This window comes from Dipodomys merriami, unplaced genomic scaffold (genome assembly GCF_024711535.1).
Source record: "Dipodomys merriami isolate MVZ:Mamm:240054 unplaced genomic scaffold, mDipMer1.0.p SCAF_106, whole genome shotgun sequence".
NCBI lineage: Eukaryota > Metazoa > Chordata > Mammalia > Rodentia > Heteromyidae > Dipodomys > Dipodomys merriami.
Window position 1 is genome coordinate 1032756 of NW_027202338.1, and position 14037 is coordinate 1046792.

At 48.5% G+C, this 14037-nt stretch overlaps 1 protein-coding gene across 3 annotated transcripts in view; it reads right to left on the minus strand.

The window, feature by feature from the left end:
* The window catches only part of LOC138812800 (heterogeneous nuclear ribonucleoprotein U-like protein 1), a 29164-nt gene that overhangs the window by 4050 nt on the left and 11077 nt on the right, over positions 1 to 14037 (minus strand). For all 3 annotated transcript variants that reach the window (XM_070001000.1, XM_070000990.1, XM_070001008.1), the window contains 6 exons: positions 11248 to 11347; positions 9786 to 9898; positions 7430 to 7696; positions 5515 to 5637; positions 5292 to 5420; positions 404 to 572 (listed from right to left, as the gene is read on the minus strand). In XM_070001000.1, coding sequence (XP_069857101.1) covers positions 404 to 572; positions 5292 to 5420; positions 5515 to 5637; positions 7430 to 7696; positions 9786 to 9898; positions 11248 to 11347 — 901 coding nt within the window. The remainder of the gene's footprint in view (positions 1 to 403; positions 573 to 5291; positions 5421 to 5514; positions 5638 to 7429; positions 7697 to 9785; positions 9899 to 11247; positions 11348 to 14037) is intronic.

Here is a 14037-nt window from a genome sequence, read left to right on the forward strand (position 1 = left end):
ACCCAGGGCTCCCCCACCTTCTCCCTGAATCCATCTAATCTAAAAACAGTTCCACAGACACAACAGGAACAAGAAGATGGGCTAGGAGTGTGGCTTAGTGGTAGAGTGCTTGCCCAGCATGCATGAAGCCCTGGGTTCGATTCCTTAGTATACCACATACACAGAAAAAGCCAGAAGTGGCGCTGTGGCTGAAGTGGTAGAGTGCTAGCCTTGAGCAAAAGAAGCTTAGCGATAGTGCCCAGGCCCTGAGTTTCAGCCCCAGGACTGGGAAAGAAAAGAAAAGAAAGAAAAAAAAAAAGACGAGGGGGCAAATCCACAGAGGAACCCTAAGTGGGCAGGGACACTGGAGCCTTTTCTCTGCAGGACACTGTGGACACAGCCCCAGAGAGCTGGTCACTGCTACCTTTCATTTCCAAGACGGCGTGATCCGGGACATCCTTCCCCTCCTCGTCAGTCCGCTTTATTGTTCGGTCTTTTAGGTCTTCATCAGTGGGACAAATGACAATGGCTTTCCGCTGGAAGCCTTCAAATGGTCTCATTTTTCGTCTCTGGGCTGACCCATAAACATTTGTCTGCAACAAGGAGAAGGAGAGGTGGGTTTGTTGCTGTAGTTTTCCTCGGCGGGAATTAAGTAGGGCAGCGACGGGAGGTGCCCACAGCTAGCCTAGGCTTTGCCTTTCCATCCTGTTCTTACTACTCCCTTTCTCTATGCTAACGGTGCTCTATGTGCTCATAGGAAACTAGCCAAAAGTTCATCTCTCACCCACCTTGTGCCAGCCCTACTTCCCAGAGACAACCTGGACTAGATTTTATTTATTTATTGTTGGTTATGGGGCTTGAACTTAGGAGCCACAGTGCCTTTTCTGGTAGTTCATTGGAGATAAAATGTCTCATGGACTTTCCTGTCGGCCTGGCTTTGAAATGCAATTCTCAGATCTCAGATCTTCCTGAATAGCTAGCATTACAGGCCTGTGCCACTAGCACCTGTCCTCTGACTTAATTTTTCGGTCGTGGGGCTTGAACTCTGGGCTTGGGCACTATCCCTGAGCTCTTCAGCTCAAGGTGAGTGCTCTACCACTAGAGCCATAGCACCACTTCCGGTTTTCTAGTGGTTTATTGGAGATCAGAGTCTCACAGACTTTCCTGCTGGCTTTGAACCATGATCCTCAGATCTCAACCTCCTGAGTAGCTGGGATTACAGGCTTGAGCCACTGGCGCCTGGCTGACTGAATTTCTTAAACAGTCTTCCACAAACACTTGTGTGGGTTCTTGACATGAACAGAATTCTATGGTATATACTCTTCTGAAGTTTTTTTTGTTGGTTGTGGGGTCTGAACTCTGGGCTCAAGGCTAGCTCAAGGCTAGCGCTCTACCATTTGAGCCACAGTACGATTTCTGGCTTTTTCTGCTTATGTGGTGCTGAGGAATTGAACCCCGGACCTCATGCATGCAAGAAAGGCACTCTACTGCTTAGCTACCTTCCCAGTCCCCCTTTATTTCCTCTTGAGATATGAAGCCCAGGCTGGCCTGGAAGTCACCTGATGCTCAGGTGTCTGTGGAGTGCTGGTATACAGCGTGCTGCTATAACTCTGTGGGGCCACTCAGTTACGTGTGGCTCTTCCACTCAAGCCTCCCCTAGGAGCTCCCCTTGTGTTGCCCCTTCCTCCGTGAGCAGGTGCGGGCACAGACTGGTACACTAGAACACATGTATATGACTGAAAAACACTGGCTAGAGCACCAAGTCCTTTGGGACCACAGTCTCTGTGAGCTGGGCCACAGGGCTTCTGGACTCCGTCAGCCTCTAGTGACAGCAGGTCGGACTTTAGAAGTCCAACCTCACTTAGGCACTCCCGCAGACTGGCTGGAGGCAGGGCCTGATCCTACAGGGAAATCCTCAGGGTCGTTCCAAACCAGGAACCTAACAGAAGCGAAGCAACTGGTTAATTGTATCTGGAAAACTCTAGTGGCTCTGACATGTGACAAGGGGAAGAAGTCAACAGAGAGTGGATTTGAACACATGGCTGACAGGAAAGAGGTTGTCACAGGCTCTGAGTGAAGTTTTATGAAGGTTCCTTTTCCAGGACCCAAGGAGCAGGCCAGGGGCTCCGGCTAAGACATATGGGAGACTTTGGCCAAATGTTCCCTAAATCAACTAGAGCCTGGTCCAGGCACTCATGTGGGGTGGGGCGGGGGGGTGGGAGGGGTGGGGAACTCCTCTCCACCCTTGAACTCCAAGTGGGGGTGTTGCTCCCAGGGCGGTCAGCATGAGCCTAGGAGAGGCCACAAAGGGTAGAAAAAGTGAAGTCCTCCTTTCCACTTTCCCCCTCACAACTCTACTACTTCCTTGAGCAAAGTCAGCTATTCTCCAACATCCCAAGGGGTCAGAAGAGGGGAGGCTGTGCCAAGATGGCTGTCCCTGTGGCTCCTCAGGTACCGGGGAATGGAAGGGCCCAGAGGTCCTCCAGGAGACACGGGGCAGGGACCTCCCCTGCCTACCCTGGTTTGGATGGGAGAAGGGGGCGACATGGCGCCAAGCACAAGTGCCAGTGGCTGGCTTTCCTGGAGGAGAGGGACTTGCTAGCTGCTGGCGGCTGTTACCATAGCAAACACAGTGAGCTCAGAGCCCTGGGGCCAACCCAGCACAGCTGTGGTCACCAGGGCCTGTTGCCAGGAAACAAGCCAACAACAAGCTCAGCTTTTCCAGTCCCACCCTGCCTGAAGATGGGGAGAGAGAGAGGAGGGGGGAAGAGAGAGAAAAGGGGGGGAGAGAGAGTAAGTGAGTGCACATGCCCAGGCCGTCTAGGTCCCCTGGCTCTGGACTGTGGCTAACCCAAGAATTGGGTGAGAAGCTGGAGAGCTGGTTTTGGTGGGTGGCAGCTGGAGGGAGACACCATGAGCTCTTTGGCAGGACCGTGGGCCATCACACTCAATAGGGCTGGGTGGAGAGCAGACCTAAGGTGAGTATGGTGGGTTTGTGTGGGCTCCAAGAGGTGAAGGGCCAGCAATGGAGAAAGAGAATTGGCCAATGTGGGGAGCAGAGCAGGCTGTGTGGACAGGACGAGGTACAGGAAAGACCTAGTGTGTCGGCTAACCGGGGAGGTACCTGCACCTGGGCCTCCACGGCAGGACCTGACCTGAGGCTCTAGCTTCCCCTTTGGAAATGGCACTGAGCCCAGGAAACAATTACGTGTGGCAAAGCTGGCCAGGGGCCTGCTTTGACTCTTCCTTACCCACACACTTTCTTCTCATACCCAGAATTTTCTGGAACCCTAATTTTAGGGACTGAGGCCAAACAGGTCAAGATTCTCTTTCTCTAGTCTGAATGGTTTAGCTTCAGGCCTGGAATTCAGCCTCTGTGCCTAGCTATGGGGAAGGTCGTTTAAAACTCTCCTCCTGGGGGAAGGAGAAGGATTGGGATTGGGGGGGAGGGGGGAGGCTGGGAAGGGATGTGAAGGGTAAACCAAAGGAGGAGGGTGCAATGCTTGGTAAGAAATGTACGCATCATCCTGCCCAAGTAATTGTAACCCCTCTGTACAGTATGTTCACAAATAAAATAATAAAATTAAAAAAAAACAAAAACAAAACTCTCCTCCTCACCTTCAAAGATCAGGGCCTTTGTTTTGCTACCGGTCTGAATCACATGACTAGCTCACCTGACTCACACAACTCTGTCCTAGGAGCCAGCAGCCCTGAAGAGCACAGGCACATTTGGTATAGCCCAGGTCCTATCTCCGAACCAGCTGGCACCAGCTGTAGCCTTCACAGTGTTCTGCTCCTGTGTGCCTGAGCACTACAGAAATCAGGACAGGCCACCTGGGCAGGACTGTTAGACAATCCATTTGGAAACCCCTTCCACTGGGCCACAGGTTTGAAGTAGATTTCATAGCTGGTTTAAGCAGTGAGTTGAGGAAAACAAATCAGGCCAGGAATTCTTTTTAGGGAATTCAGAAGAGGATTGTCAAAGTGTTAATAGCCCCACTTGGCCATTCAGGACGAAACCAAGTGTTTTTTAAAAAGAATTAAGTCTCCAAAGAGAAACAGGTAAAGTAGCAGGCTGGTTAATGGAGGAACTGAGCTGGAGGAGTAACTATGACAGACTGGCCCCAGCTGCATGGTATAGGGTCTATCCCACATTAAAGGCAACATGGTCCTTTAGAGGCTTTCAACAGGGCTAAGGAGCCAGGTCCCCAGGGTGGGCATTGGCTTACAATGTGTTGGCACAGGTTCTTAGCATGGAGGCAAGGCTCATTCACAGCGCCACCCTGGCACTTTGGGAAGCCCGCAGGACAGATGTTTGTGAACATGTGGACGTCATTACTTGGGGACAGAGATCCATTACCATTTTGGGAATGCTGAAAACCATGAACCATATTCCTAGCCGAACTCCAAATTGCTGAACCTCAAGTTGGGCCACACCTATGGTGTAAATGCATGCTCCTAGATTGGTGAGTGGGGCCACTAGACTCTCCAGCGGGCACCCTAGGAGACTACGAGTCACAAGATTGAGTTAGCACCAAAAGCACATGACCAAGAAGGGGTAGAGCTGGGGTCGAAGCCCTAGTTTGTCAAGTTCAGAGATCTCTATCTTGCCTATTTTACTCTGTGGCTCACACTAAGAAGGTTTGCCAGGCTGATGCCTATAATCCTAGCCATTCAGGAAGCTGACATCTAAGTGGTTCAAAGGCAGTCCAGGCAGAAAAGTCCATGTGAGACTCTTTATCTCCAATTAACCACTCAAAAACTCCAAGTGGGGCTGGGAAGGTGGCTCAGTGGTAGAGTGCTTGCCTCCCATGCATGAATCCCTGGGTTCGATTCCTCAGCACCACATAAACAGAAAAAGCTGGAAGTGGGCACTGTGGCTCAAGTGGTAGAGCATTAGCTTTGAGCTGAAGAGCTGAGGGACAGTGCCCAGACCCAGAGTTCAAGCCCCATGACTGACAAAAACAAAACAAAACAAAGTACTGGAAGTGATGTGTGACTCAGGGGGTAGAATCCTAGTTTTAAGCGCAAAGAAGCTCAGGGATAGAGCCCAGACCCTAAGTTCAAGCACCACCACCACAACAAAAAGAAGGTTCTTTGTTAAGCTAGTTGACCTGGAATTTGCCCCCCCTCCCTGCTGCGCCACCCCACCCACAGGCTGGGCTCCCCCTGTACAGCATTGTGTTTACCTGCACCCTCATGCAGGGTTGACTCTGAGTAGTATAGTTACTCCAGCATTATGGGGAGAAGAGAAAAGGACCAGAGGGGGAAGTCCCAGGTAGGCGCCAGGGCCCCTCTCGTCTATTAAATACCTGATCGAGGATATAGTTGCGTTTCTTGCGGGCAGCGATCTGGATGAGGCGGTTGAGGCACTGGGTAGCCTGCTGGATCAGGACGTCCCAGCGGCCAGCATAGTTCCGCTGCCGGCGCAGGCCCATCACCTGTGGGCAGGAGGTGGTGAGGACCGAGTGGCCCAGGGCAGAGCAGAAGCTAGGGGATGTGCGGTGGCTGAGTTGAGTCCAAAGGCCCTCTTACCCTCATCTTATCCATGATGGCATTGGTACCCAGGATGTTATACTTCTTGGAAGGGTTGGAAGCTGCATGTTTGATGGCCCACGTGGTCTTGCCGGCAGCAGGCAGGCCCACCATCATCAGAATCTACAATGACGAGAGGAATGGGGGGATTATCAAAGAGCAGCAGTGAGACATAGCACCACCATGGCTTGCTAGGGACTGTGGACCCCAGAATTGCTTCTGGAAAATGGAAGCAACGTCTCTACTTCATAGAATAGCTACCAGGATCCAAACACACGATGCTTACCCAATTCTCAGCACAAGACCCACACTGGGTTAGCACCAGTCAGACTCTGCCAGTAGGCATCAAGACAATACAGGGATGGCCATCAAGTGGGACTGGCCCATGCAGAGGGCAGGAAAAGTGGCACAACTGTGGAGTTGAACTGGAGCCCGAGGTATGCCTACAAAACCACATGTTCCACCTGGAACCCAATAGACACTTGATGGGGCATAAATACCCAACAAGGGGAATGATTTGTTTCTGAGGCCACTCAACTAATGTTCAAGGCCAGGTATGCTGGTGTATGCTTGTAGTTCCAACTACTTGGGAGGCTGAGGCTGAAGATCACTTAGTCTAGGAGTTCAAGGCTAGCCTAGGCAACACAGTAAGACTTCATTGTAAAAAACAAAACAAAAAACAAGCCGGGTGCCAGTGGCTCATACCTATAATCCTACCTACAAAGGAGGCTGAGATCTGAGGATCACAGTTCAAAGCCAGCCTGGGCAGGAAAGTCTGTGAGACTCTTTTTTTTGGTCCAGTCGTGGGGCCTGAACTCTGGGCCTGGGCGCTGACCCTCAGCTCTTCAGCTCAAGGCTAGCGCTCTACTACTTGAGGCACAGCGCCACTTCCAGCTTTTTTTCTTTTTGCTTATGTGGTGCTGAGGAATCGAACCCAGGGCCTCAGGCATGCAAGGCAAGCGCTCTACCACTGAGCCACCTTCCCAGTCCATGTGAGACTCTTATCTCCAATTAACCATCAGAAAACTGGAAGTGGTGCGGTGGCTCAAGTGGCAGAGCACTTGCCTTGAGAGCTGAAGAGTTCAGGTACAGCACCCAGGCCCAGAGTTCAAGACCCATCGTGTGACCCAAATGGCTTTTATGTAGGAGAATAAAGCATACAAAGAAATGTTAACTGAAAAGGGCAGAATGCCAAAGTTATGAGATCTCGATTATGAGTGTGCATAAAATAATAAAGAATTAAGATAAACTCTGTAACTTCGTTCATTTTTTTGGTCCGTTATGGGGCTTGAATCAGGGCCTGGGTGCTGTCGGTGAGCTCTTTTGCTTAAGCCTAGTGCTCTACCACTTTGAGCCACAGCACCCACCATGTATTCTAATGGTTCATTGGAGGTAAGAGTCTCATGGACTTTCCTGCCCAGGCTGGCTTTGAACTGCGATCCTCATTTCTCAGCCCCTGAGTAGCTACGATGACAGGTGTAGCTTATCTTCTAGCACAAAAAAATAAACCACTTGTAAGAAAGACACCAAGATCTAAAAACAGGTCATCAGTGTAGCACTAGGAGCCAAGACCGTTGTCCTTCATGTTCCTATGCAGTCTTGGTGGGGGAGGGTCCATATTCAAGCTCCCCCTCTCCCCCCAATACTGGGGACAGAGTACACTTAACTATGAAATGTCAGGATCTCTCTACTCTCCCATTTCTGGCCCTATCAAGGAGGCAGTGTGACTGCTTCCTTCCCTCTTTGGCATAAGCCACACCAATGCCCTCACCTCCCTTCTCAGAGGAGGTGGGAGAAGATGCATTTGCCCCCAAAGTCACTCATGTGGCCAGCTTGTCTTCCTTTCACGGTGCCTGGGCAGCAGCATCTCCACTGGCCGGCCACGAGGCAGCTCTGGAGAAGGAACCACACTCACCTCACACTCTGCCTTGCTCTTTGGTCCAACGGTGCCCCGGATCCTCTCTCCAAGGGGAAGGTGCTGGATGAAAGTGAACCCTGGGAGGACAGAGCAGTAGGGCTCTGCCCGCTGGCCAAAGTTGAACTCCACTGCGCAGTTCTTCACCAGGACATGCGGGTAGAGGGCCTGCCCCCCCAGGGCTTCCTTCTGGATTCGGAAGGCGATGCCCATCCACTTTCCATTCTTGGTAAAGGAAAGTTCCACATCGTTTCCACATTCAAAGTCCTAGGAGAGAAAGAGGAAGTTTGAGCCACACATGGTATTGCCTATTTGAAAGAGGCAGGAAGATCTCAAGTTTGAGGTCAACGTGTGCTACATATAGCACTGTCTCAAAAACACAAATGCAGGGGCTGGGAAGATGCTCAGTGGTAGAGTGCTTGCCTTGCATGCATGAGGCCCTGGGTTTTATTCCTCTGCACCACATAAGCAGAAAAATCCCAAAGAGGTACTGTGGCTCAAATGGTATAGCGCTAGCCTTGAGCTGAAGAGCTCAGGGTTAGTGCCCAGGCCCAGAATTCAGGCCCCACGACTGACAAAACAAAAAATGAAAAACAAAAACAACCCCCCCCAATGCAAACAACTAAAACTAAAAAAAACCTAAGGATAGAAACTGTCCACTGTGAGCCTAAGGCCCTGGAGTCACAGAAGGGGAAGGTGACATGGAGGGAAAACATGGCCCACTGTCCAGCTCAGAGAAGCGGTGGGGGTGAAATAATTTAGGGTGCTCCAAGCATCTGTGCCTGGTGCCTAGGCCAAGTCAAAGATAAAGGAACAGGCATGCTCTACCCTGACGTCAACACTGACGAAGGAGGTCTACAAAGATGAAAAAGGAAGGAAAGCCGAGTCCAGCTCTGCAAATGCATGCACCTGTGTATTCAATACACATTCTTCGAGTTCCCACTTTTCCTTGTCCACATACCTTGTGGTGACCTGAGCTACACAGAGCCTAGGGACCAGGTGGAAACCAGACAAGGATTCGACACCATATTTCAGGAAGAACCCCTCCCAATGCAAAGGTCTCTGAAGAAGGAACCAACCGATAAGCCAAGTGTGAGCAGCCAATGGAAATGAAGCAGGTAGGAGGGACTCCTGGATTGAGAGAGGTACTGCACATACAAGCTCCACAGTGAGAGAACACCCGGTCAGACAGACTGAAGCACAAAGGTGATGGAGAAGTTTTGCATACAGCTGGAGAACCATGAAGTGACCATATCCATCCATCCATCCATCCATCCACTTACCCACCCACCCATTTGTCCAATAGTTGTTTGTTGCTGTGGTTTAGTGGATCATGTACTATGGCCTTGGACAAGTTTTTTCCTTTTTCTTTTGGCCAGTCCTGGGGCTTGAACTCAGGACCTAGGTACTATCCCTGAGTTTCTTTTACTCAAGGCTAGCATTCTACCACTTGAATCACAGCATCACTTTAGCCTTTTCTGTTTATGTGGTATCAAGGAATCGAACCCAGGGCCTCATGCGTGCTAGGCAAGCATTCTACCACTAAGCCACATTCCCAGCTCTTTAGAATTTTTTTTTTTTTTAACCAGTCCTGGGGCTTGAACTCAGAGCCACAGTGCCACTTCTGGCCCTTTCTGTTTTAATCAAACCCAAGGTTTTATGCATGTTAGGCAAGTACTCTACCACTAAGCCACATTCCCAACCGACAAGTTACTTTCAAGTGCACAGGATTTTCTTGGACTTGGTTTAAACACAATCAACATGTGAATATAAGCTATGAACACAATGTGCTAGGCACTGAGCTAGCTGTGAGGCACTAGAGGTATCGTGGTGAGGGAGTCACCCCCTTTGTTCCCCACAATATGTTCTAGTTTGGATTTGATAGCAGAATTTAAAAAAAAATTATTTTTGGTTTTATTGGTGTGTGTGTGTGTGTGTGTGTAGGGTACTAGGGATGGAATCCAGGTTCTTCTAGTAAAATCTTTACCAAATGAGCTAAGTTCAACCACAGTTGTTTTGAACAAGGGAAGGACCTGGTCAAAATTGTGTTTTAGAAAGGTAATTCTGGCTGCAGGAAAGAAGCTTATTGCTAAGGAAGCTCAGCTAAGGAAGTTGGCAAGCTGAAGCAAAATACAGGGTCTGATTTCTGCCATAAAAGTACAATTGAAGCTGGTCACTGGTGGCTCACACTTGTAACCCCCCTAGCTACTCAGGAGGTTGGAGATCCGAGCATCGCAGTTTAAAGTCAGCCCAGGCAGGAAAGTCTGTGAGTGAGGCTCTTATCTCTTATTGGCTGGCTATGCAGGGCCCCCCCACCCCACTATGGAAGTATACAGCATGTGGCGCTAGCACTCACCGCGAAGCAGCCAATCACATCGTTCTCTGCGAACTTGTCTCCATAGTTCTCAAAGCGGCTGTTAGTAGACTTCTTCCCTGTGCCTCCGTAGCCGTAGGAGAAAAGCTCTTCACCTGAACAAGAGAAAGGCAGGGGAGGTTCCACCTTCCACCGCTACAGTCACAACCACCACATCTCAGCGCCTAGGTGTCAGCCAGTGCCCTTCCCATATATCAGTCCTCTTGCTCTTCCAGAAACAAAACCACAGCGGCACCCCAGGATAGATGGCATTAGTAGACCGACTGCATGTTGAATGGCACAGGGAAGGGTTAAGTCTTGGCTCAGTCTTCTCCACCCCAGTACCTTCCCCCTTCCTTCTTTCTAAATTTTCCCTTTCTCTGCAGAGTGCTTGACTTCAGCTTCTGCTTCCTGACCAAGCACACTTAAACATATCAAGCCAACCAAAGTTTGGTGCTGAAGGATTTCCTTTCAACCTTTTCTTCCCCCAATCTCCAAAAACAAGAGCGACCAAATTTACTAAAACTCAAGACAATGATTTTTGTCTTCAAATATAAAAAGCATTGTGATCCCACCATGAATTTTTCCCCTGGTGGTACTAAATTTGAACTCAGGGCCTTGTGCTTGTTAGATAGTCATTCTACCACTTAAGTCATGTCCCAACTCCTTTTGCTTTCTAGTGTCTCGCTTTTTGCCTGGGCCAACATGGATTGTGATCCTCCTATTTATGCTTCTTCCATCCCTGGTATATAACAGATGCACACCACTGTGCCCAGCTTTCTTACTGAGATGGGGGTTGCATGGCCAATTGCCTTCTCTGTTCCCAGGGTTGGCCTGGAACCACAGTTCTACCTACTAATCTTCATCTCACAAGTAGCTAGGAGTACAGGCATGTAGTACCACCATGGTGCCAGCTCTGTCCCCCTTTTCAGACTAGATCAGGCTCTGCTGGGAAGTACATAGGGCTGAGGAACTTATTTTCAGTATGGTGTTGAGGGCAGGAAACTGATCTTTTCTTTTAAAGAAGGGAAATAGTTTTCTGTTTTTGTTTTTTGGTCCGGGGGGCCTGTACTCTGGGCCTGGGCCCTGTCCTTCAGCTCTTCAGCTCAAGGCTAGTGCTCTACCACTTAAGCCACAGAGCTACTTCCAGCTTTTTTTTTCCTGCTTGTGTGGTGCTAAGGAATCAAACCCAGGGCCTCATGCATGCTAGGCAAGCACTCTACCACTGAGCCACCTTCCCAGCAAGGGGAATAGTTTTCTGAAGACCATCTTGAATTTTCTTGTTAGCTCTTCATAGAAGGGTTACTCTAGAATATTAGTCCTTCTAACTGAAGCCAGGCTGCCCGTGGACAGGAAGAACATGTCCTTCTGGGCCAATACTGGGAGGGACATTCAGGAGCCTTGAGGACCCAGGGGCCAGGGGCAATGCTCTCTCCTCAGGATGACCTGGCTGACTTCTCCTTACCTAGCTGGGTGCTGCAAGAATCCAGGGACCAGCCAATACGGACAACATGGGGGTCAGGCTCTGTAGAAGGAAGGTGCTTCACGGAGATTTCCTCATTGATCTGAGGACAAAAGACAACAAGGCTCATGATGGAATTTCTGGAAGCTGGTGGGTTATGAGGAAATAAGAGGAGGGAAGTTTATTAGGCATTAACCAACTAGCAATGGCTACAGTGGCAGGGGAAGAGGCTCTGAAGTGCCTGTGGCAGAGAAAACCAGGGCCTCTGAAGGGAATGAGAGCATGCAGGCCAGGGGTATTTCAAATAGGGATTTTTCACTTTTTAACCCTTCCAGGGGAAAAATGAACTATCAAAATATTTGAGAGGAAGATAAATGTCTGTACAGGGCAATCTAACTGTCTCTATCAAAACTAAATTAGCCAAAAGCTGGTGGCTCATGCGCACAAACCTAGCTACTCAGGAGATTTGAGCCTGGAGGATCACAGTTTGAAGCCAGTCAAGGCAAGAAAGCCTGTGAGACTCTCATCTACAAGTAGCTGCCCTAGAAAGCTAGAAGTGGAATCTTGTCTCAAGTGGTAGAGCACAAGTCTTGAGAGAGAGAGAAAAAAAATCTCAAGGGATAAGGCCCAGGTCCTGAGTTCAAGCCCCAGTGGCAGCACAAAACAAAAAGAGAAAAACTAAACACAGGTTGGAAGGGGTAGCTCAGTGGTAGAGCCCCTGACTAGTATACATGAAACCCTATGTATGATTCTCAGCACCACAAAACCAACATCAAACAGTGCTTTATAAGTCAGCACTTCTAGTTTAGCTTACAGATACACTCATGCATGCAAGTTTGTATATATGCAAGGAAACTCAATGCAGCATTGGTTTTTTTATATTTACATTTGTAAGTCAGAAAAAACCATCAACAAGACACTGGTTACGTAATAGTACAATCTTAAAACAAATTACAGGCAGCAGTTACAGAGAAAAGGCAGGTCCAAGCACACTGCTGGGGAGCAATGCCTAAGATACTCAGTATTGAGTAACAAGTGTGTATGTATGTGGGGCTGGGGGCACAAACACCTTTTGACTTGGTCTCTATGTCTAAGGCCCAACTGCTTACTTAATATACCTACCCATCTTTACTGTGGCCTTTGTAAAGTTCATTTCACCGGCTGGGGTGTATTTTAAAACTGTGAAGTAATAATCCATGGTGAGAGCACTGTGTAGTTGTTGCGTTTGGGGTGTTAAGACCCAAGTCTGATACAGTAATATCTGTTCCTAAAACTACTGGAAGATACTACCAAAAGTCTTTCTCAAACATTTCTGTTAGTTACTCCTTATTAGAAAGAGCTTGTGGGGCTGGGAAGGTAGCTCAGTGGTAGAGTGCTTGCCTTGTATGCATGAGGCCCTGGGTTCAATTTCTCAGCACCACATAAGCAGAAAAAGCCTGAAGTGGCATTGTGGTTCAAGTGGTATAGCGCTAGCCTTGAGCTGAAGAGCTCAGGGATAGCGCCCAGGCCTAGAGTTCAGGCCCCACTACCAACCAAAAAAAAAAAAAAGAAAAAAGAAAAAAGAAAAAGAAAATCCTTTCCCTTTCTGTTAATTTCCAAAGCACTGTTTTAGAAAATGAGAAAGCAGGGCTGGGAAGGTGGCTCAGTGGTTAAAGCGCTTGCCTTGCATGCCTGAGGCCCTGGGTTCGATTCCTCTGTACCACATAAGCAAAAACAAGAAAGCCGGAAATGGCGCTGTGGCTCAAGTGGTAGAGCACTAGCCTTGAGCTGAAGGACAGTGCCCAGGCCCAGAGTTCAGGCCCCATGACTGGACCCAAAAAAAAAAAAAAAAAGAAAGAGAAAGTACTATGTAGTTTTGACAGCATTTCCCTGAATGGCACATAAAATAAGATGCCCCTTATTTGATGATGTCTTTCTGTGGGGGTCAATACTGGGACCTATCAGGTCCAGCAATTGAACCATACCAAAAAAAGGAAATCTGCACATTTTCAAAATGAATTACTATAGCAAAAGAGCAATAGCTGATAAGAAAAAAATTTTGAGGGAGGAGGGGGACTTGAATTTAGGGCCTTAGATAATCTCATTTGTCTTTCTTGCTCACAGCTGGTTCTCTACCACTTGAACCATACCTCCAGTCTGGCATTTTGCTGATTAATAGGAGATGGAGTCTCTTAACTTTTCTGCCCAGACTGGCTTTGAATATAGATTGAGACCTCAGCCTTCTGAATAGCTAGGATTACGGGTGTGAGCCAGTGGTGCCCAGTGTAAGGAGGAGTATTTTTTAAATTGGTGTTTTTCACTTAACTGATCTATACATCTGGAATTCTGCTTTGTTTTGCTGTTTGTCAGTAATTAACTCTTTATGATGAATTTTTGTAACATATTAGAAATTAATAAAGTACACTGATTTCAATTTTCAAACATGCTCACTACCATTTGCTTAAATAAATAGAAATTTGTCACTAAGAAATTTCTGTAAGAGGGCTGGGAAGTTTGCTCAGTGGTAGAGCGCTTGCCTCGCATGCATGAGGCCCTGGGTTCGATTCCTCAGCACCATATAAGCAGAAAAAGCTGGAAGTGGTGCTGTGGCTCAAGTGGTAGGGTGCTAGCCTTGAGCTAAAGAGCTGAGGAACAGAGCCTGCCCAGAGTTCAAGCCCCATGACCGACAAAAAGAAAAAAAAGTAATTTCTATAAGAAACATTTTCAGCTAGTTGCATTTAACTAATATAGCTTTGATAAAAACTGTAGATATAGCCGGGCACCAGTGGCTCATGCTTGTTATCCTAACTACTC